General features: G+C 34.4%; 1 protein-coding gene across 3 annotated transcripts in view; it reads right to left on the bottom strand.

Moving 5' to 3' along the window:
- Positions 1-2,552: 2,552 nt before the first annotated feature.
- LOC128557823 (DNA damage-regulated autophagy modulator protein 1-like) overlaps positions 2,553-25,621 on the bottom strand; it is a 110,683-nt gene continuing 87,614 nt past the window's right edge. The window contains exons 2-7 of one of the 3 annotated variants that reach the window (XM_053546240.1): positions 24,092-24,190; positions 20,006-20,127; positions 19,012-19,160; positions 7,909-8,101; positions 6,742-6,821; positions 2,553-3,246 (exon numbers count right to left, since the gene is read on the bottom strand). In XM_053546240.1, the coding sequence (XP_053402215.1) occupies positions 3,088-3,246; positions 6,742-6,821; positions 7,909-8,101; positions 19,012-19,160; positions 20,006-20,127; positions 24,092-24,162 (774 nt within the window). In that variant the 5' untranslated portion in view covers positions 24,163-24,190 and the 3' untranslated portion in view covers positions 2,553-3,087. The remainder of the gene's footprint in view (positions 3,247-6,741; positions 6,822-7,908; positions 8,102-19,011; positions 19,161-20,005; positions 20,128-24,091; positions 24,191-25,621) is intronic. The other 2 variants (XM_053546241.1, XM_053546239.1) reach the window with 2 other exon arrangements.

Raw genomic sequence — 25,621 nt, 5'->3', positions numbered from 1 at the left:
AAAGGGGAATTTTGTGTCAGACTGTTATTATGGGGACCATAAGGGACATGAGTCAAGTTATGATGTGGTGCTGGTAAATTAGTGATTTTTGGCCTACGAACTGGGTACGGTTGAGAAAGTGGTGTAGGCTGAGCAAAATCAATATTGCTATAGCATTGCCTGGTATCGTATTTATACTCTTCATTAACTGGCCGGATAACGTGATGTATCTGAGTACCTGATGGTACCCTTTCGGTAGTCGACTTTCTGTATGGATTTCTTGGGAAACTACTTGAATTTCCACTATCATGATCAGCACTATTTAAACTTTGTCAAAGGTTGTTTCAACTCTTGAAGCTGTTTAACTACATCCTTCAGAACACTCGTTACACCGCTCATCATGTCTGACACCTGACTAATGACAGTTTCATTCTTCTCATTTAGACCTCTTTGTGACCTGTCGCTTAATACAGAACCTGCATCTGAAAGCTCCTCAGCTGTCTCAAACTCAGCTGATGCACCATGTCTCTCTAACTCGGCTTCCCGTTCACGACTGTGAAAACTAATGATGCCCTCGCTATCAACTGGATTTATATCATTCATGTTGTTTGGCGTATGAAAAGCTTCTCTAGGCGTTGGTTCGATCACTGGATCTGACAGAGTTAGATTATCAGATCCCACCGATGTGCCACCATAAAAATGTTACGAGCTAGCTGGGGATGTTTGCTATTACTTGATGGTTCCTTTGGTAGCGTAGTAGTTTGTAGCTGGATGTGGCCTTGAGCTGTTAATAAGTTTGCGTGTGAAGGGTTTGGTTGGTCAACTAATTAAAGTTCTAACTTATCTGGCAAATAACTAACAACACCGCATAAAAAGTTCATTGAGTTTATTCATGTATGTACTTGCAATATTCCCCAGAATGACATCATAAAATGTTATATTGTTCACATACATATATGACTCAAACGACCAAAAGGTGTATTCAATTCAACAGTTAAAACTTATAAAATAGCAATGTAATTATGCATTATAATTAAGGCAGTTCCGGCTTTCCATACTTCTTCAAAGATGAGTGCATGTGCACTTAGTAACATGACATTCGAGAATTGTACTAATATAGCCAAAAGGTTATACTAAAAAATATGTATAATGTTCTCATCAATGATTCAAGTTTGCTGGTATGTAAAATTACTCCAAATATCCAATAAAAATAGCTTACAATAATGTTACTCCACTGAAATGTCTGAATTTTTATATACTTTATAGATCAGAGAAAATCTCTTAAGACACTATAAGCAAAATGTGGCCTATCTGCTTATTATTCTGAACCTAAGCGACCCTGATGGTCAAAATTTGGACCCTTTTATACTAAAGGCTCAACCACAACCCAAACAGTGGTTGAAATGGTTAAAAACAGTTAAATCCACCACTTTGGTTGGTGGTTGCAGACAAAAATGGTTGGTGCCAACCACAGCCATCAACCATAAATGGTAAAATTACTTAGAACTTACTTAAAAATATTTAACTAGAAGAACTGAGAAAATATGATTTTCTCAACAAAACAACTTAAATTATGAAATTCCAGTACCTTAGAATGGTTTACAGAGGCTTTTTGCAGATGATACATATTTGTTACAAGTACTTTGATTGTCTTGACAACAAGTAAACAAACCCAAAATGCATCAGTACAGCTCAGATTCCTGTTGACATTTATACATGTAAAATTGATGCTTAAAAAGTTTAAAGGCTACAGCATCATAAAATGAAGGATTCATGCTAAACTACTCATCAAAATAATGCAGAATTAATAAGCCTACAGGCATGAAAAAGGATTAAGTCAAGGAATAAGAAGAAATAGCAAAAATTCAACACAGAAGTGATGTGGTGAAAACAGATGACTGCAGATAAAATGTAAACATTGGTTTTTAGAGTCTCTGCGAACAACCAGTATGTACCTGTATCAATGAGCTTTAGTGTTTTGTTATTTTGTTAAAATACAGCTCATTGTGCATTTTATGGATGGTGATAATCAACAACAGGCTAAAACATAAACAGATGATGGTTTCAAGAAACAAGATTACAGTCTGTACTGTGAGTATATGTCAAATTGATAATTACACAATATCTTATTGATGATCATATCAATATTTTAAATTATCAAAATTAATGAATAACAATGACCTCAACGTTTATCGTACAGAAGTCTAAGAGAACACGGTCTTTATACTATGCAACAAAAATTAAACTGACTTTCATTTCATTCAGAATGTTTTATTATTTGTTCACAAAAATATTTTGTACTGTGTTCTTTTCTTATTTTGTTACTATGAATAAAACTAGTCTAGGAATTGTATGGACGGACACATATTAAAACAAGGAATCGCCATTATCTTCAAATCCATGTTTCAAGTTGTATTTTAATGCATGGATATATTAAGGTAAAGTATTATCGTAGTACAGTGGGTTCGAATTAAACTTCACATGTCATGTCGTTCGATTAGCGAGGAGGTTAAGTAACGCTGGAAATGCCTCAAAATATAAAAAAAAAATGTATTTAGATGACATTTCGAAAATCACATGAATAAGATAATCTTATATGCAGTAAAAAGTAGTACATTTGCACATAAACTGAGATATAATCATAAAAATGTACCTGAAGGATACACAGTAGTTAATAAATTTGCTATACATTCTGCATAAAAGTTACAATCCTCTGAGAGCTGTAATACACAACCAAAGCCATTGTTAAAAGTATGTTCTTCGCTTATTCTTTAACAAAAATCTATAAACCAATAAAACACAAAGAAAAGTAGGGGTAAAGTATCTTCTACTGATCTGACAGATCAATACTATGGGCTATCTTCCAAACTGATAGCTAAGATGTGAGTATGAACGCATGTGTATTAAGGTTTATTTACATTTCTATAAAAAGTACAAATGCAAAAAAATCTTCTTGAAAATACTACCAAAAAATCAAGTATAGGTTCACTATATTACGAAAACAGGAACTGGCTTACAAATGAGTCAAATGAGTCAAATCTTTATTGTGATTTAGGCCATGTAAATGCCACTTTAACTTGGAAAAACTGAGGAATATTTCTTCCGCCATTAACCAGGCACCACACTGTTCCCGGGGGTTCGAGGTGTGACTTGCGGTGCTGTCATTTGGAAATGCTTGAATTCCTCGTAGAACGTAGCAAAATATATTAATGTGATGAACGCTACCAACCATTGCGATATTGTTGCAACCAGGTGTTCCGCATATCCCTGACAGTGATAGAAAGTAAATAGTTTACCAAAGATTATTCTAATACGGCTAACAATGCTTTAATCATCACAACGATGTTATGCTGACGTCATGTCAACGTGATATTTAGCGCCATGTACGCATCAAGAAATAGCGCTTTCAAATTTCATAAAATATATTTCTTAATAACATGTTTTAAACGAAATGTCACATTGCACTAATGTTTTGATTAATTATACACATACTGAATTAGTTATTCGCTTTGCTGAATAATTCGCAATAATTTTCGCTCGAACTGAATTAATAAACCTACCATATAAAGAGCATTTCATTACAACCACTAATAGACATGTCCTGCAAGTTATAACTTTATGGTTGAGCGTATTTTCAAATAGATTAAATTTGAAAAAGTATTGAAAGATAAGTTTATCAATGTCTAACACTACATAATTTACAAAAATGCATACAATACGATTAACATCACAAACCACGAATGACTATACTCTATTCATGTACCTAAAAAGGTCATAACTAAATGATAAAAACTAAGAATTCGAACTAGTTCATTATATAATAATTGTATATAATTAACAACTTTGAAAATCAGTATTCACTTAATATTTGTACAAAATTTGGTAATATCTTTGAATAATAAAAAATATTTACTACTGAATATTCGAACGCAAAGCAAGCAGGCATGAATATTGACAAGATTTTGTAACACGTTAAAGGGACAGACCTACAGATCGTACGACAACAGAACATTTTTTTTTCAAGATATTAGGGAATTATTACTATATTTCTTAGGAAGAGTTTGCAACTTACTGAAAGATTATTTGTCTGGGAAACGTATGAGAATTTGTTGTTTTTAATTTGTTTTTCATTTAAAATTAAAGAACGTTTGTCATGGGGTAATAGTGATAAGCTCCATAAATTATAAACTTTTATTTAACGGCCTTTAAAACGAATTCCTCCGTTGTGTACTTGTCAAGACAGTAGGAAAGGTTTTATTGCTGTGGCAACTTTGGTTCAAATCAGACATACATGTATTATATTTCTCTTAGATTTTTTAAAGATACGTCTGAAACAAGAACTCATGTTGTAATATTCATATTCATAATATGAACGCACTTAAATTTTAAGGGAAGATTACTTTTCAAAATCTGGTGTCCCGTCCCTTTAATGTCTGTATTGATATATAGACAGACAGTTATAACATGATTACTAACTACGATTAATACATTGATCAATACTAAATAGTTCACTATAATTATTCTTTTATTATTAAGTAACCAATAAAACTAAAGAATTGAAACTTCCTGGATCGAATATCGAAGTACTGCCTGACCTTTTCGGTTACGCATTTAAGTTTATACATCGTATTTCGTTTTTTTTCTGAACACACGAAACCCCACAAACACGAGACAGTTACAGTATGTACAAAGGAGCCAAAAACAAGACACGGGAATGAAGTCAGTACACATGTACATAAAAAGTAAGACCTACGAAATATAAGTATACTTTATTTCGGTTATATTTTACAATATTTACCAGGAATTGTATCGTTAGAAACTTATAAATTTAATTCAAACTAACTTTATTTATAAACAAATTACTTGATAAATATACATATTTAAATTTGCTCACTTTATCATATATTCGGATCTCTTGCTATTTTCGCATATACATATATTCTAGCCTAGTTGGTGGGAGCAGCATGTTCTAAGGTTGTAACACTGACTTTGAAGACCAGTCGCGGAATGAGAACTTGCCATTGGTGAGTTTCAAATTTGACATCATTATCAATTAATCAGCTGCTGGAAATATGGACTGGTCCCCAAACTCAGTTTTGCGACTCTGGATCTAGATCTACTGCTGCCCATACACATAGTTTGCTATCAAAATGTATGCGACAAAAGAAGTCAAAGGCTGTAATAAGCAATACATCTGAAATCATTTTAAATGCATAGCATAACCCTTTTCTTCTATATACTAATAAATACATAAAATTGCCAGTTCTATAAAATGCAATCTTTAACAAATGCTCTTCATTTTCACCGAAAAGTGCGAACGTGTAGTTTTATGTGAATGGGTAACTTTCAGGAGGAGATGTGCGTTTTGGTTAGCGTATAAGCACTTACAGTATTCACCCAGAAATTTAAGGTTCAGCGTAAAGACACTCTATATGCTGCAAAGTTAAATGCTGTGGACCTATGAAATTGCATAATAGAATTCAGTGAACGCAAACTTTTGAAGAATTGAGCGAAAAAAATATTGTAACGATGCAACGTCCGTGTATCTTCAGCGAATGGGCCAAGGGCATCTCACTTGTTACCTACTGGATGTGCAGCAGTCCAATGCCTTCTTTAGGGCATTTACTTCCGACAACAAGTCATTATGGATATTATATGTATCAGTGAAGGATTGAAGGTATTTTATGACGCTGACAAAAAAAAGAAAGACGTCTGACGATCAAGGATAGATAAATTCCCTTTGAATTATAACAAACATTCATCTTAAAACAACGTCGCCATAAACGACTAGCTAGCATCCATCTGAATTCATCTCGGCTTAAGCTGATACCATAAGTCAAACTGTCTATGTCTTTTTTGCTTCGAAGTTTGTTAAATTTTTCATTCACATGAATTTTTATATGGAAGCGCACCTTTCTTCTTATATTTTACCTTGTCACCTTTTTACCTTTCGCCTATGATATCTCACTCATTATTTTGTAGCATATAATTGGAACTGACAGAAAACTTACTAAAAGATTAGAACAGTGTCGAATACAGGAATTCTAGCACAATAGGACAAGACATAGCATAGCTCATCTTGGTACGAAAGATGCTAAGAAGTGTATTATATATTCAATAAGTTATAATATGTGTAACATAGGAGACAACCAAAATCCCCTTGATCAAAATCCCCTCCACTGAAAAATGACAGCGTGTTACAAAATCCCCTTCATACTTTTGCAGGGGATATCATAATTCCCCTCTGTGTTTTTACTGCTTTCATCAAGTTCAAATACAACTATATACAAATTTAAAGTCTAATGCATAAAGCACATAAATACAATGCCTTCAGCAAACATAATATAATTTGGAACACTGATGTCTATATATCTATAATGTTAATCACAGAGGGGATTATGATACCCCCTGCAAATGTGTGAGGGGGATTTTGTAACACCCAGTCATTTTTTGATCAAGGGGATTTTGATTGTCTCCCATGTTAACTATATATATCGATCACTTAAATTCACACAGTTTACATACAACAATTTGTCCATCTATGTGTGGATTTGATAATACATTAACGTGCAATGCGAAGCTGCCAGCCTATTGGCAAGGGAAACTTCCGGTAGAAGATGTACACCTACTTAAAATGTACGTGTTTATTGTTTCATTTATACTTGAATTATATCTAACATTGATATACATTTATCCAGTACTGTGTACATCTTCTTGTCTTGACCGGAAGTAATCCGTCAACCGGAAGAAGTTTTAACTTACAGGTTCATCCGAGGACCAGTGTAGTCTGGATATACCAGGACCAGGACCCTTTGATATGGACAGGCGAGCCGCTATTCCCACTTGCTGGTGTTAAGAATGTGATGATGATATTTAAAAACGAGTGCATGTGACTAGATTTGGCCATTTAAAGAATTAAAAATTTAAAGAATTCTATATATTCTCTGTCTTAAATCGGACCCAACATTAAATTGTGTCCGACATTAAAATTGCTCCGACATTGAATTGTACTCGCTATCTATTAAATTTGATCCGACATTAAATTGGGTCAAACATTGAATTTGATCCGACATTTAATTGGGTCCAATATAAAACTGGATCCGTCATTGAAGTCGATCCGACATTAAATTTGTCTAACATTAAACTCGGTCCATCATTAAATTGGATTCGGCATTAAATTGGATCCGATTTAGTCCAAAGCCACATGTATTCCGTTGTTCTCAAGATTTCTGGTTATTGTGATACTTTACAAACCACATAAGTAACACGAAAACACGATACGTTATATACTACTAGTAGGTTCATTTAATATTGATCTATATGTATATTGGTGCAATTTTTTCAGATACGAGAATATGTACTTATTCATTTCACGTGCCACTTAATGACCAGCGCTACTATATATCCTACCCATAATGCCATTCCTTAATACTTACTGATTCATTGTCATTACTGGTCATTTTACATTAATCTAGATCATATAAATAATAGATAAAAGATAATTTGAGTATGATTTGAAAATTTTGTATTTTTCCTTGCGTAATCGCGAGACGAACACGTGATCAGTAAGACGTACAATTTTCATACGTAGCTTTGCAAAGATTTGAATAAAACTTAAAATTTTAAATCTACGAGCGGAACGTAATTATCTTATATGTAACACAACTATTTTGTTCTTTTTTTTATGTATTTCCAATGATTTCCTTCCAAATTGATACCATTTAGCCAGAGTATACCATTAAAAAGTATATCTGATATTTTAACAATAAAATTAATAATTCAGTGTAAAAGATATGTAACAAAGTAATTTTTGAGTGCTCATGGATGTCTCCCACCCAAATTTAACGGCTTCGCATGTGAATAAGACAATCTCACTGAAGTGTGTAATGGGTCTAGGGTACAGGGGCGTATCTGCTATAAAAAGGATACAGATAATGAATAACACAAAATCAGCGACACATAAAGCAATCCTAAACACTCTGATGCAAAGAGAATTTCCTTCAATTTTTCTATCTAAAGAGACCGACATGCAAGAAAAGATCGTCTGCAATATCATGTAAACAAAACCCACACCAAACGCCAAAAAAGCACCAATCAGATGGACTTCCCAAACAATTGTTGCCTGAAACATGAAGAAAATTAAGCATTAGTTTAAAGCACAAACACATATACACAAACGTAAACCTCTCATGAACAAACTCAGTCAAACCGAGCCCACTATTATTCTGCTTGTTTGCATTCTTTTCCTCCAAAGGACCATTTTACAGATTTTATTAAATATTTGACATTAGATTATAAGACTATATAAAAGACAATAAAACATACATTTAGTCACGAATCTGTTGACCGGACCACTGGCACCTGACCAGAAAGAAAATGCCTCTGTACACGTTATATCCTACCCCTAGGTATTCTATAAGAACTATAGTCATGGCCGGGAAAATATACTAACCCGTTTCAATCGTACATTTCTCAACTTTTACGCGCAGTTCGGTGAATGGGAATTAGTGGGTTGTGAATGGAGAATTAGTTTTAAATCCTCCTGAATTTTCTGAAACTGGGTTTTTATGAAAGGATAATCTCTAATAAAAAAGAAAATTATCATCCTCAAATTTTCATGTCACTTTTATGGCGGCCATCTTGAAAAAAAAATGGCCACCATTTTTTGCTTTAAATACCTTCTAAATGCTGGAGAAGAAGGGTTTAAATGCATATATGCACACAATGCTCTTGTTTTAATGATTCGTCTAAGCTCAGATACAATGTCAAATTTTTTCATCAACATTATAGGTCATTTCAGCCATTTTTTATTTCAAAATAGCCGCCATTTGCTTCAAAGGACCCTGTTCTTTCCATTATTTTTTGAACAATGCATCTTGAATAAACAAAAGGTTAGTTTTAGCTTAAGATAATTGCTAATTTATGATATGTGGTATATTCATGATTTTTAAAACTGTTTGACAATAGTTTTACATCACTATGTAACTGCTATAATTTACGCTACAAAAATCTATGTTACACAAATATGAGTTTTTGTTTTAAAATAAAATTTTACAACTAGCGTCGACGTCATAACTGTGTTATTCTATGCAGGATTCATTACCTTTGTTTGAAAGCATAGTTTCTAGGGCAGTTACAATGTACATGCTACTGCATCAAGTAATGTCCGTGAAAATAATATGTTACCAAATTATTACAATAACATATTTATATTATAATACATGGCGATTTGTGACGATATGGGCCGCCGTAAGAAAAATATTAAAAAATGTAGAGACCTATGCCACATTGTAGATTGAAGTAAGTTATTGTTATTTCCTATGCATCTCTGACTTTGTTATTTTCTATGTATCTCTGACTAGAAAAAGTTATGACATCATTAATATGGCGGCTAAAGAAAAAAAATAAGGAGGGCAGAAAATGTATGACTGTGAATAATGTCAGGTGACAACGTCCTTGAAAACCATATATTTACTGAAGGTAATGTTCATTCTATTCATTCTAGCAGATAAAACATTTTTATGACATAGAAGATGGAATTTATTATGCTTAAAGTTAAAAAAAAACAAGAAAGTACGAAAATGACTAAATAACGATATTAAGTGAGCAAATATTTGTTTAATGATGCAGTATGTTCGAATAAAATAAGCAAGTCTTACGTTTTACACAAAGAAATTTATAGTACTAAAGCCTACAACTTGAGTCCTTCCAATGAACAGGATTTGGTCACTCATCACTCATACACAGAATGTATCTTTAAAGTTCGCAAAGAGGATCTTAGATTCTTAATTGCGTGTACAATCACATTAATCTCGCTATATAGATAATATAACCTCTTATACATGTCCCACTTTTATTCATCTAATCATATAATTTCACGTCGAACTGCTATTTTACACCACGTGAACAGGTATTGCGACTAAATTTAGGCTAATTCTGCTAAAACATTCTTAATCAGTATAAAGTCTTGCAAAATCTAGAAAAATTAAAATCCAATCAAATTCGGTAGTTTCATGTGATTTCTTTGCTTTTTATACCTACTTACCGAATAATCTAATAAATGAGAAAGTAACTGTTTTTTTTTTCAATTAATTAAACACACTTTTTGTACATTTAATTTAAGTTAAGCCATTTTTCCATGTGAACCTGTGAGGTAGTTTGTTAATCCCTCTCCTTTTTTGAACAACATTTATGTCCGGTTAGGGAATGCAGTTCTTCGAGAGGCAATTAATATTTTGTGAGAACTATCTCTACCTAGCTTGGCACAGACATTTTCGAATGAATTAGAAAACATTATACAGGGTCAGGTGCGGTTACTTTATTAACAATAATGCATTCTTCATGATGTTTTTAAATACGGACAATCCGTTGTTGCCCAAATAATTGATATTTTTATGCCGGGGAGGTGCAGTTATTAAATGAAACTAACAATGCAAAGAATACAGTGCTGCATCGCATGTGATTGACATATATCTCTATATCAAAAATCATTTCAGTTCACATATTTACTTGATTGTTTCTCTATTTAAATGGAGATGTTGCCCATACAAAATTTTGAAATATACCAGCCCAAGTAAGTATCTAGTATTAGATACCTGGTTTGCCGCACAATAGTTTTTCTGTTGTCTGTCGGTTATATGCGACGTTAAATAAATACGTTTTCCTGTACCTTTATATAATTGTCAATACATTTTTGCAAGAGCGACTTCCAAGGATTAAATGAACACTATCAATATGTTATTTTGCATAACTATCGGCCTCTATTATCAACTGCGAGAATATTCTAGGATATGTCACTATCGTAATTTAGATGTGTGTTTGTGTTTTAAGTTAATTAGCAATTGAAAACACTTCTTTTGCAAGGTGTATCAAACAGTAGTTATTTATATCAAATTCAATGTAAAATAAAAATATAATATATAATAAATAATAAATAATATATATAATATAATAAAATGTTTTATCTGACCTGCTTTTTTGGAGATGCCGTGCATATTTGGTGTTCAGCCTTTTGTCAGCTGGATGCTACACTTTCTTCGTTTATCATGTCTAACAATAAAAGGTGAACAACGCCACGATAGGTCGTCCATAAACTGGTTTTAAGCTGCTTTGACATATTTCTGCTTTACTGATTCGTCGTATCTTTAATACTGTTCTGCTTTCTGCATGGATAACATGAGTAAATGGTTTGTTAAAAGCTCTAAGATCCCTTGAAAGTATTGAAATCAACTAATCAAAGTAATAGAAGACTTGGTTTGACAGAGTTTGTTCATGACAGGTTTAAAAAGGAAAATGAAATACCCATTGCACCCTAGCATCTGCTTAAGGGGAAATGAACTCCAGAATGTTAAAGGAACAGAAGTGTTTTTATATACTTGTTTACCACATCATGTTTGTGTTTCATATAATGTGCCTTTAGATATCCTTGCGCAAAAAATACATTCAGCTGTCAGGGCGTAATTTATGTATACTGTCCTATAACATCGGAATATGGTTAGGATATAAGTGTATTTTTGCCAGCCTACCGTTTTAAACATACCAGCTTTGTTTTGCAAGCCTTGCTGCACTACGTTTCTTTATTTTTACCTTTTGAGCTTGCTGTCTATATGCTTTACTTTGATCATGTATTTATCAAATTCTAAAGCTGCAGTGTTATAATTTTAAGTTTTAATGAAAGAAAGATGATGAAAAGATTTCTTCATCAGTACTATTTGCCCCTGATGCCCTTCCTTCTGCAATAAGCTGACTGTCATCGCGGAAAGCCTAAAACATTTGAATGTAGGGGTAATAAATAATAATGTGTGTAGATAGCTTTGTTATTTCGGGGCTGATGACGAATTAAGTAAAACACTCTCAGTGTTAATGACAAGTTTGAATGAATAAATTTAACCAGTAATTTTGAGTAATTAAAAGACTTCTATGAATTTAAAATTGCATTAAGTTAAAAACTTCTGTATAACTTCTACTGGCATAATTGTATTGATCATGTTTAAATCTGATCAAGATAAAATTGAAAACAATACATGTAATTTGTACAATCTTATAATTAGAGCATAGACAACTGCTTGTTCCGACATTGATATGTGCTGAATGTTCGTCAAATTCCTTTTCTTCAGTACTTATCTAAAGCAGATATTGGTAACATACATATTATATCTGTCTTAGACCAAGGAATAATTTGGTATATGTGGCCATACTTCTCAACTACTTTTGAGTGGGATAATAGTGGCAGTGGACCATTTTATTTGATACCATTTGACACCTTCACTGACTAAAACTTACCACGAAATAATTTGTATAACTTTCATACATGCCAATTATAGCAAAGTTTGTTCATACTTTTACATTCTCATTAATATTCATAAATATGCTAATTAGTTAATTTACATAAAATAACTGGAAAGGAGAGGGCCACGATTTAGGAACATTTTTATACTCTTTAGGTTCTTATATACCTAAATTTGACCAAGATATGATTGCACAATGGATTTTTGTGTTCAGGGGTCAATTTCTTACCCCACCCGCTAATGATTGAACTCAAGCCTAGTATCTGCTAGATATAACCAAAAAAAGATAAAATATCAAGAGCATAGTGTCTTACCTTTCATTTGATACCATTTGACTACTTCATTGACTAAAAATTACCAAGAAATAATTTGTATAACTTTAATATATGTCCAATTTTTATGCGATATTTAGTCATATTTTTACATATACTCATTAATATTCATAAATATGCTGATTAGTTAATTTACATACAGCTACTGGAAAGGGAATGACAGTGGTTTAGGAACATTTTGATACTCGTTGGGTTCTTATATACCTTAAATTGATCAAGTTAAGTTGACACAATGGATTTTCGTGTTCAGGGGTCAATTTCTTACCCAACCCACTTATGATTAAACTAAAGCCTTGTATCTGCTAAATATGCCCATAAACAGATAAAATATATAAAGAACATTGCCTTACCTTTCATTTTGTACAATTTGACTTCTTCACTGACTACAATGTACCAAGAAATAATTTTCATAAATATGCAAATTAGTTAATTTAAATAATGTAATTAGAAGGAGAAGGGCAATGCTTTAGAAACAGTTTGATATTGTTTAGGTTCCCATATACCTAAAATTGACCAAAATATATAGTTCTCTTTGGTTATATCACTGAATTCTAAGGCAGCCATTTTGAATTCAAGATGGCCGCCAAAATATTGACATGAAAATTTGAGGATGATACTTTTTTTAAAGTAGAAGGTTCATAGAACAAAATAAACCCATTTTCAAAAAATCCAGAAAGATTTAAAACTTGACCCCATATTTTAACCATTGAAAACCCACTAAATCTAGTATATTGAACAAGCGATAATTTATCTTACATCGTGCATCAGTCACATTGCCTCAATATTCCATATTGCTGAGATTATCAACATATTTTATGCTTTCGTCAACGTTACAGAAAAAACTTGCGTGACCTTCCCTAATGAACATCCGGTCTAGAGGTCACGGCAGTGTGCACATGTTAGGCGAAACGTAAACAAACAAAAACAGAATTTTTAAAATACACAATTTTATACTAAAACTCGAATTGATGATCGGCGTGAAGCTGGCAGTACAGCAGTAGCAGCAGAAGTAGCAGTTAACTGCTGCTACTGCCAGCAGTTACAGTAGTTCACTGCTGCAACTATCAGCAGTTACAGCAGTTAACTGCTATTACTGCCAGCAGTTACAGCAGTTAATACGTTGTTACACTAGTTTATGTTACTGACATTAGATATTTTGTTTCCCTTTCTTCACAATAGACATTCATATCAGTACATCAAAATGCTGTCTCATATTGCCATTTTGCCTTTATTTACTGTTATTTTACAGAGGGATGCGCTCCCTGTCCCCACACACATGCTCCTACGCACATGATAAAGTAAGTTTTCACAAGTTTGAAGTAATTAATTCCCCTGATTTACTCGATATGAAAATGAAAGTAGAAAATTCGCGATTTTCCAGACAGTTACATGTAAATGGCTTCGTAAGTAGCCCGGGTACATTTTCTTAATAAAATAAAAAAAAATGCATTTTATAGGCCTAAATATTCATTGGATTATCTTTGGTTTAAACAATATTTTATTCAGTATAATTACAGTTCTTACAATAATACATATAGCAACAATAAGGATTGAGTAGGAAGCTATATTAGCTTTTTTAAAAACTCTCTTCCTGTACATAATATAGTTTCAACGGTAACAAAAATAAGTAATCTATCTTACTTAGTTATTATCTTAAATGATTATTGAAGTTAAGATATGAATAAATATTAGAGAGTTTGAGATTTCAACCTTCGCCTTCCCCTTCAACGTCTCTCATATATATTTGGGGTAAAACGTCACCAATATGCGTGTATTTTATTTATATCAGACGTTGCTACTAAAGTTTTCCATTTAATTTCAAGTAAGCCTAAGACTTCGTTTTATTACTATGTGAAATAAAAAGCTTAGTTTCAGGATTTCTGCTTATTAAGTTATTCGATTATCCATATGTATAACTGGACTAAATTTGTTGCGAAACACTATCAATAAGTATAAGAATATTGAAGTTTTGTTTGGCTAATGATTTTAACTAAATACATTGAATTGAACCTGGAAGTATGAAATTATCAACTGATTTCGAGAAACTTTGAGATTTTGTTCAAACTTTAACTTCTACGGCATATTTGTGTCCTCAGGCGGTATTGATTATACCAGATGGGCCTTTTTGTCGTAAGAAGTGAAGTTTTGAACGTCCGAAGATGTGATATCACGGAAGTCAAAACTTCAGTCTTTGTACATCTACTCTGTCCACATACACGGCATCAAAGACTGAAATCTTGATGGAGGCACATGGCATGACAGTCATTTTACTTGAAAAATGAATGATAACACGCGATTATCATTTGGTGGAACATTTAATTTTAACTTCCAAATAGAATCAATCCGTTTCTGCTGGGCACTTAATAAGACAATTGCGTTTTAATTATAAACATAAAATGATACTAGTAAGACGTTTTTTTTTGAAGTATCAGACAATTTTAGATCTATGATATCATGATGCGAGAGGTTTTCTGTTAGCCGTATGGGTAGCTCCATTCTTGACATGCACGGACCATGACAGAGGGGCATTTGGATCAATCCCCCTTTGATTCTTACATTTTACAAAGAAAATCGGTCTTGAAACTCGGTGTGACTACCCCCCCCCCCCCCCACCCCCCCCCTCCCTGAATGGGTGACCCCCCTCTTAAAGTTGGTGTCCCTCTAACCAAAATTCCTTGATCTGCACATGCTTTACTTATGAAATAGTATATTCAAACAAATACTAGTATATGCCCACATGTTATTTTGTGCGACAATTTTCGTCTCCACCTAACAGTTCTTGACTGTTTCGCTAGACACATGGTGACTTGGCACGATTATATTGTGCTGTCTGAGAGTTTGGCATTATACAGAGTCAAACTGAGTGTCATGATGCTAAAACGTATGATATCACGAGAGTATCTTACATTTGTTTCAAATCGCTTGTTAAATGTATTCATAAATTGTGTATATTGGCTCATGTTATCAACATATCTTTCAAAAGGTTAGATTTTCAACAGGAACAGTCTACAAGTAAAACGCGACTTTTAAGAAATTCGATGTACAAAGTACCAATTCAAAGTAAAAAAAAATAAGAAAAACTATGAAATACTAGTCAACATCCTTTTGTGTTTGCTTTATATCATATATTTAACTTCAAAGTATATCGAGAAAAGCATTTGTTGTAGTTGATGTCTCATGTTTTTGTTTACAAAATATTAACTGTAATATCTTTCAAGAACACCATCAACAATAGAATACGTTGATATGATTATCATTTTTATTTCCTCTCATGTATGATTTACAATCATGCATTGTATACTGACATCATTTCATATAAAATGTGTGTTTTTTTTTTGTTTTTTATTTGTAATCGCACTAATATCCATGCGATGATTGAAATGTTTTTATTTAATTTTCATTTCTAAAACCTCTTGTAAAAGTCCTGCACTTTCGGACAATTGATATCAAAATGCACGAGAAAAACGATCATAATTATAGATAAATTGAATGGGCGGATTAAAAGAAGTAGGTTCATTCTAAAGTTTGAAATCTCAAGGAATTTTAATCGAACTTCAACGTCATACGTTAACTTCGCAAAATACGTTGAAGGGGAAGGCGAAGGTTGAAATCTCAAACTCTCTATTGACAAAAAATTGCTTGCTGATAAAATCGGATTACCTGGCTCTGTATAGACAATTACAATGAAACTAGATGTATGTATAAATCCTTCGTACAAGGTAGAATTGGGAAACGAGAAAAGTTTGGGGTCCCCATGTCTGCCCCAGACCTTTATTAGCGGATCGGACCGGTAAACGTTGTAGAGAGGATTGTCCGCCACCAGGAACGGGTGGCCGCCATTCCGGGAAAACTCTTGTTTGGGAGGAACCGGGTCGAAGTTTGAGGCGGGGGTGGCCTTAAATCGTTGCAGAAGGTAATAGGAGGTCCCTAACGGGACCTTTATCAAGGGTTGAGACCGGGTGGCCGTTGTGGAGGGTGGCGGTCTATGGGGGCTCAGCATAGTGACTATTTCGGGAAAACTCTTGTTTACTCGCGAGCAGGTCTCAAAGTTGGTTTCTGGCAATTTTCGGAATTTTTCAATTTGTCCAGTTTGGACGCCCCCATCACCGCCCTAGACCTTTATTAGCGGACCGGACCGGTGAACGTTGTCGACAGGATTGTCCGCCACCAGGAACGGGTGGCCGCCATTCCGGGAAAACTCTTGTTTGGGAGGAACCGGGTCGAAGTGTGAGGCGGGGGTGGCCTAAAATCGTTGCAGAAGGTAATAGGAGGTCACTGGGGACCTTTATCAAGGGTTGAGACCGGGTGGCCGTCGTAGAGGGTGGCGGTCTATGGGGGCTCAGCATAGTTACTATTCCGGGAAAACTCTTGTTTACTCGCGAGCAGGTCTCAAAGTTGGTTTCAGGCCATTTTCGGATTTTTTCAATTTGTCCAGTTTGGACGCCCCCATCACCGCCCCAGACCTTTATTAGCGGACCGGACCGGTGAACGTTGTAGAGAGGGTTGACCGCCACCAGGCACGGGTGGCCGCCATTCCGGGAAAACTCTTGTTTGAGAAGAATCCGGGTTGAGGTGTGAGGCGGGGTGGGTCGGGGGTGGCCTAATATCGTTCAAGCAGTTAATAGGAGGTCCCTAACGGGACCTTGGTCAGGGGTTGATACCGGATGGCCGTTGTAGAGGGTGGTGGTCTTTGTGGGCCCAGCATAGTGACTATTCAGGGAAAACGCTTGTTTACTCGCGAGCGGGTCTCAAAGTTGGTTTCAGGCCATTTTCGGAATTTTTCAATTTGTCCAGTTTGGACGCCCCCATCACCGCCCCAGACCTTTATTAGCGGATCGGACTGGGTGGCCGTTGTAGAGAGGGTTGTCCGCCACCAGGCACGAGTGGTCGCCATTCCGGGAAAACTCTTGTTTGGGAGGAACCCGATCCGAGATCGGTGGTGTTTGCCGGGAAAACTGTTTTTAAGAAAACGGGGCGGAGTGTGGTTGGAGTGGCTTTCTTTGAGCAGTAAATACACCAGAAATATATACGAAACTTGTTAATTGCTTTTGTTGGCTGTAACAAGAACCTTGTTAATTGCTGTCATAAACCATTTTACAGCTAGCAGTGACAGGAATCTGGTAAATCACTTTTATAAAATATTTAACCGCTGGTAGTTACGCGTAGAAAACTGGTATTCTGCTGTTATAAACCTTTTGACTGCTGACAGGCACAAACATAATTGAGACTGCTAGTCTTACATAATTTATATAAGAATTTTAAACTGCTTGTATATACCAGTTAACTACTAGTAATAACAGACATAAAAATCTGTGCAACTGTTCAATAAAAGCATACTGATGAACTGTTCATATATAGGAGACTGGTAAACGTTCTTATAAGCTTTTAACTGCTGAGAGTAAAATAGTAAGAAAAATGACGAAACTGCTCTTAGTAATACTGTTTTATTGCTCGGGGTTGCACTTGCGCGATCCAATAACATTAAATTTAATAAGAACAACTGAACGCGCACGAGACTTCGTTTACAAGTCTGAAGACAGAAATGGATTAAGAACGCTTCAGTATACGATACAGACAAATGTTTGTGTGAAGGGTAGGTTTGACGGCCTATTACACATCTGTATTATGCCATTCTCATCACCTAACTGGTAATACAGCTTTATTAACTATTGTAACTACTGGCAGAGGTAGCAGTTAACTGGTGTTAGTAAACACGATGAATTGCTGTCACTGCTGGAAGTTAACTGTGATACGCTGTAACTGCTGGCAGTATGAACAGTTAACTGCTCCTACTGCGGCTACTGCTGTACTGCCAAATTCACGCTGATGAATTGATGAATGAAATTCATTTTGTATATGATTTTTAATTTGAAATCATCCATTGGTCTGTTTATTTTATTCATTTTGCACATTTACGCTGCATTTTCACATACTAGCGAACACATGTAGTAAAATGACAATTGATATACATTTTCACAACAGCCAATCAGAATAGTTTTGTAATCAAGAACGGAACTTCACCAGGGAAGGTCAAGCAAATTCTTTGTGTTACGTTGAAAAAACAATAAACTACGCGTTGTTTTTGTAAGATAAGAAGTCTTGAAAAAATGTGACCGTACACAATTGAAGATAAATTACAACCTGTTTGATATGCATAGTACACATTTACCGAACTGCATGCTTTAGGTATGAAATGCGGGATTGAAACGGGTTAGTATATTTTCCCCTTCATGACCATGGTTCTTATAGAATACCTAAGTGTAGGGTATAACATGTACAGAGGCATTTTCTTTCTGGTCTGGCGCTAGTGGATCTGACTGTATAGAATTGGCCTTTTTGTTCAAATAATAAATCCCATACTGAAATATGCCTTGAATGTTTCTAAAACGAGACTGACCACTTTTAAGACTTACCTGGAAATTCCCGACTAAGCTTACACCAAATATGGTAAGGATCCCTGTAATGAAAGCGGCAGTGTTTAAATGTTTCAAGTTCTTCCTGTTCTCGTTGCTCTCAACATGAAACTGACCTTGAAGATATCTTGTGTAAATTATAACGCCCGCTGGAAATAATAATGTATTATATAGTCGTGATATTCGCATTGCCACGATCGTTTCTCAGTAGCGCAATTGTCAATTTATTTCAATCTTAATAAACTTATTTCTCAGAACAGAGCGATGACATGAAAATCATCTAAATGTACATGTGAACTTAAAGATACATGCGTAGGGTGTTGTTGGCATGCAGATATTTGGACATATCTTTTTTGGTCGAAAAATGACAGAGCGTGAAACGAAGATATCGGTGACATGCAGCACTGCCGACCAGTTTATCAGTATATAGTAAATGGGTACTGGATTTACTTTTTGGCCCAGGGCTGTCTATTTTTATCATATATAACATCATTACTGACAAAACAATTGTCCCGAATGTCTCTGGTCTGAATGTGTATTTACATGTGTAGTCTTCATACAGGAGGTGTAATAAATAAAAACTATTAAACAAATAATAACAGATTATTAGCTTTGTATCGAGAAAATGCACGAGGTCTGCAGAGGAAATACTGATAAATGTGACACCTTATTACAGACACCAATGTGTCATATTTTTGACAGACACAGATCAGTGTGACGCCAGTTGATAGACTAAAATAAGTGACATGGTAACAGGGTGAAATGAGTATGATTCCTGGTAGTCATTCTCATCCAGCAGAGATTCGTCATCCGGGGAACCTTGGTAGACCTCTGCTGGTTATAGACTAAAATAAGTGTCACATGATAATAGACTAAAATGAGTGACACCTGATTATAGACTCGACTCTGATAAATTTGACACTTGGTGAAAGACTCAAATGAATGTGACATCTAGTGATAGACAGAAACAAGCGTGACAACTCACTAGACCTACCTAAAACAGCACCAATGTTGAGCAACTGACCGAACACACAACTTTCTGGAGGTGTGGTTCCAGTATAACTGATATATGGGAAGCCGGGCTCAACATGTTTGTTCTCAACGGCTATTGAGTATCTTAAATATGAAAATAGTTATTTTTTCCAGTGTATATATATATCATTAATTAGTACATAACGTTTCTCATAATTGATAAAACGTAGAAACAATAAAAATAGTTCTAACCATTACCCTTATCACACTATGTACCCGAATAATCCTAACTCTGGTCAGCGACCCTAACTCAGTGCCAACATGGCTGACAGAAAGACGATGTATGTAGTTAATTTCCTTGTCTTTTTCATGTTTTTATGTTAGTATGCAATGTTAGCGTAAAACGTTTGATAGTCATAATATCATGTATTGATAACATGTTTTTGTACTAAATATTTCAATCGAAAAGTCACATTATGTGGCTGGAATTCATTAAAATGTACTCAAAGAAGTCTTCAAAATGAACATGTTTTATGTTTCTAACTGTTTTAAGGTATCAGAAATTGCAGTAAGACCTTACTTATCAACTGTATTAGTTCCATAAACATCTCTTTGACAATGTTTAACAGTATCAAAGTTTGAAATTGATTTTTATAGCTTAAAAATTGTATTGATTATCAGGTGGGTTTAAATTTGCGGATAATTCCTAAGTGGTATAGGAAACAGTGCTGGATAAATACGAACTTAGAATGGATAAACACCTAACCAAACGAAAACATAGCTGTTCGTCTGTGCTTTATTTATGGAGTGCAGATGCTCGAAGTTCTTTGACCTACCCATCCCTGCAGGGATGTGGGATTCCTATGTCCAACTTATCCGACTCGTGATTTTTTGCCGGCGGTCAAGTGCATTTTTCATTCTGTGTGTCCGCGGACAAGCATACTTTTTCAGGTATAAAATAAGAAAACAAAACATATCATTTAGATTGTGTGTTGCTTCAAGTGTATGGGGGTGATAAATATAATGGGTTCTTTGACTAGGTCTCGCGCACACTGTAACTCGGTGACTATGATAAAATACCAGAGAAGATTTAGATATAAAGAAGATTAATTTAACGTCGGATAAGTATAAACATATAACACTGGCTTAAAGCTATTTTCCGACAAACAGTCGGAACGTTTTAAGAGTCTTTCTCTGAATTAATCTGGCTTTGCACCATTGTGTGGGCAGTGTTTCGGGCATGACCTCAAAAGATCGCGAACCCTGCTTACGCGATTTCAGACTTTTATAAACGTTAAAAGGCAAATATTTCAACAGCTTATTTTTTACCACAGTTACTGTGATATGCTTTTCTTTTCATTGTCCTAAATAAAGAACTCGATCTCCAGTCTATTTGCACTTTCGTGAAGGTTTAATATTACAAATCAGAGCAAGTGAAATTTGACTATGGACAAGTGGATTTTTGAGTATCCGTGGACAAGTTAAAAATGTAAGGATACCCACACCCCTGCCCTGTCAGTCCATGCATCCCCCCACCCCACACACACTTTTCTTCCCTATTTACCGTCTGAAAAATATCATATTTAATAATTAATCATAAATCTAATCCCATTTAAACAATATCAAAAATATTCCATTAGCACCTCTATAAAATTCTCTTACACTATACGATATACAAGATTTGGAACAAACACAATTCTTCTGAAACAGTGTGTGTGTGTGTGTGTGTGTGTGTGTGTGTGTGTGTGTGTGCGTGCGTGTGTGTGTGTGTGTGTGTGTGTGATGGAGGGAGAGAGGGCTAGGGGTAACAGAACTTCGAACATTGGTGGTATTAAATAATTTCTTATATAATAATATAATAATTTTGACTTTTATACTGAGTTATTTTTGAATGTTTATCCAGATTTTTGCAAACATTGCTATTTGCATAATATTAAAATTATGAAAAAATATTTGACTGTAGTGGGCATACATATAACATCTTGTAAAATTAATGACAAAGTTTGAAGACAGTACCGCTTATAAAGTAATGTTTACAATAATCAGACCATGTACATGTCAACTTATTCATTTCTATAGAATACTTGTCAGTTAGGTGTTTATCCGTCACGCAATTTTGTGTCAGTTAGGTTTTATCCATTCCTCATGTAAATTGAGTTCGGTTTTTATCAACTCAAAGTTAGGTTTTTATCCCTTTTCTCGCTGTCAGTACATTTGAACATGTATTGTGTCAACATGTAGTGGGTTAACAACATAGTGTAAACGAGCCTATAAAGCAGTATATTTTTGCTTTCAAATAACAAAATAGTCGAGGCATCAAAAGCATATAAGTATTTTTAAAGATTTTTTGTAAAAGTTTTCATTGAACAAAATGGCCTTGTTTGTCGTTTTTCCACCTGGAAAAACAAGGGTTGATATATCTAACATGATACATTTTGCAATAAATATACACTTGATCAATGGAGATAGATATAACAACAGAAACATTCCTTTATACATCGTAATTACACAGAAAACAAAGTTGTATCGCCTTTACATCCGCCATGTTGGCACTGAGTTAGGGTCGCTGAACAGAGTTAAGACTATCCGGGTACATAGCGTGCTTATACGTTAACATATGTCACCAGTTGTATAAATAAAGATCATATGATGGCGCCATTTGTATAAATACAAATACAAATAGAATATTAATCATACACCATATACGTAGACATAATTATATACCCAGTTGTATAAATAACATTAATCATACAAGTTAACATACGATGCCCACTATTGTATAAATACAAATTATTAATCATATGTACGTAAACATATGATGATGCCAGATGTATAAATAATATTTATCAGACAAGTTAACACACAAAGTCCCCAATTGTATAAATACAGAAACAAATCAAACATTTACCATCTACGTAAGCATATGATGTCCCCAGATGTATAAATACGGAAACATTCAAGCATTAACAGTTGATGTCCGCCGTTATTAAAATTTGGAACGACTATACATATAAGACCTTCCTGCTAAGATATAGTACAGGGTGGCCAACCCACGTGACCTTTCGTTAACATAGCTCGATTTAGGTAATATATTTGCTCAATCTGATTAAAATCGTCCCCAATTGAATTAACTTGCTTTCACATTTTGAAAGTGAAAGAGGAAGTTTAAAAAACGATATTTAACCTGGTATTCCAGTTTTCAATGTACGGGTTTATAACTTACAGAAACACATTAACACATGACGGGCTTATAACTTATAGAAACACATCATCACATGACGGGTTTATAACTTACAGAAATACATCATCACATAAGGATTAGTTGTTTTTCTTATTTTTTTTTCAATTCAGAATTGAAAAGCATTTGTAAGGGGTACCGGAAGTGAACTGCCTTAATCATAAAGCTTGATATTTTACCATCGATAAGAACGTGTTCCTCTAAGAAGGCAGTAACATATTTATTGTCACGGCGGCCCGGAGTTCGATTCCCGACTCGGACGTGATTTCCTCATGATTTCACTTTTTTAAAGATAGTTTAGAAACAAAATCTCATGTTCTTATGTTCATATCATAATGATACTTTTCTTTTAAAGAATAAAGTAACTGAGCCAAAATCTTAGTCCAGACCCTTTCAGCCAAGTACGAGTGGTCTGAGAGGTTCAATATAAAATAGATTGGTTGAAATAAAAAAAGAAACTTTTAGGAAGATCGAAATTGCAAATTTGCTTATAATTGTTTTATACATGACTGTTTTAAATGATATGTAAAACGTCGAAGAAAGGAAGAAAAATGCTTTCCTCATTATAAAATGTCTACTTCTCTCTTAACAAAATAACAAAAATGTTTGTCACGGACCAAATGTTCGGAGATAGTACAGAGAATGTGTGGCAGACGTTAATATATGTCAGAAAAGTCTTCGTTTTCCTACCTTTGACACTAATCTGTCAAGTATATGAAAATATACTGGCTAACTTTTTACCTGAATCTAATTAATTTTACCGCGTGAACGATACCGAAAAGTCATGTAGTTAAACCACGATTATTGATTATAAAGTGCATATTTTTTCATGTGTGTTCTTTTTTCAAAGATGAAAAGAAAATATCTTACGTAATAAAGAAAGACAAAGGTACATAGACTGCAATTTTAATGGGCAACCAATGGTGTTTAGTTTCTGGCATGGTCCCCGGCTCTCAGGTAATTATTAGTCTGAAAAAGAAATGAATAAGAAATAAAATAAGCTACTCCCATGTTTTCATTGATCTGAAATGATACACAGTTTCCGCATTGAACTGAAATGTTACTCAGTTTTTTTTTTTAAACTGAACTGAAATGATACACAGTTTTCAAACTGAACTGAAATGATACGCAAGTGTCCAACTGATCTGAAATGATACGCAGTTTTAAAACTGAACTGAAATGATACGCAGTTTTCAAACTGAATTGAAATGATACGGAAGTGTCCAAACTGGTCTGAAATGATACGCAGTTTCCGCACTGAACTAAAATAATACTCAGTTTTCAAACTGAACTGAAATGATACGCAGTTAACAAACTGAACTTAAATGATACACATGTGTCCAAACTGAATTGAAATGATACGCAAGTGTCCAAACTGATCTGAAATGATATGCAAGTGTCCACACTGATGTTGACTTCGAATGGATGGTGTTAGATGACTTACATGGGAGTGATCATTTCCCGATTATCTTATCAAGTATTGTCCAACAAACGTCAGATGATTCCTCTTATTTCATTAAAGCTGACTGGCAGCATATCAGTCTTAATGCAAAAATGATTTGTCTTTGGAGAATTTCACCAAATTGTTTGTTCCTATTGATCGGTTTTATGTTATTTTATCAGATATTGCAGACAAGTCAATTCCAAAAACATCAAGAAATGGTAAATCAAAAAGTAAACCATGGTATAATGATGATTGTAAGACCTCTATTCGAAAAATTAGAGCGGCCGTTAAAAATTTAATATTCGACCGACAAAAGACAATCTGCAATCAGTTAAGGTTTTTAGAGCAAAAGCTCGCAGAACTATAAAACAAGCAAAGGAAAACTCCTGACATTCATACGTTTCTAAACTTAATTTTAGGTCATCGGTTAAAAAGTCTGGGAAATGATTCGTAAAATAAGCGGAAAAGGAAAAACTTCAAATGTTTCTCATCTTAAACAATCTGACCAGTCTACTGCATCTACCAAAGAGGACATTGCTAATACTTTTCAAAAAACTCTTTATCATATAATTATGACCAAAGTTTCCAAAACATTAAATTAATTAAATTAACTAAAGAAAGCAAACCTTTGATTTTTGATTGAAATAATGAGGAAGATTATTATAAACCTTTCTCGATCACAGAGTTACTTGACTCTCTAGACAAATGTCATGATACTGCAGCTGGTCCAGACCAAATGCATTACCAACTTTAAAACACTTACCACAAGAGGCATTGGACCTTCTGCTTGAAATCTATAATATTACATGGAAAACTGGTATTTTTCTAGACTCCTGGGGAGAAGCTATTGTCATTCCCATACAAAAAATAGCATGAACCCAAGAAATTATAGACCGATAGCCCTTACTAGCTGTTTATGTAAACATATATATATGAAAATATATAAAACTCCGGAA

Source organism: Mercenaria mercenaria, chromosome 6 (genome assembly GCF_021730395.1).
Source record: "Mercenaria mercenaria strain notata chromosome 6, MADL_Memer_1, whole genome shotgun sequence".
Lineage (NCBI taxonomy): Eukaryota > Metazoa > Mollusca > Bivalvia > Venerida > Veneridae > Mercenaria > Mercenaria mercenaria.
The sequence above is the reverse complement of the archived record's forward strand: the minus strand, read 5'-3'. Positions and strand labels throughout refer to the sequence as shown.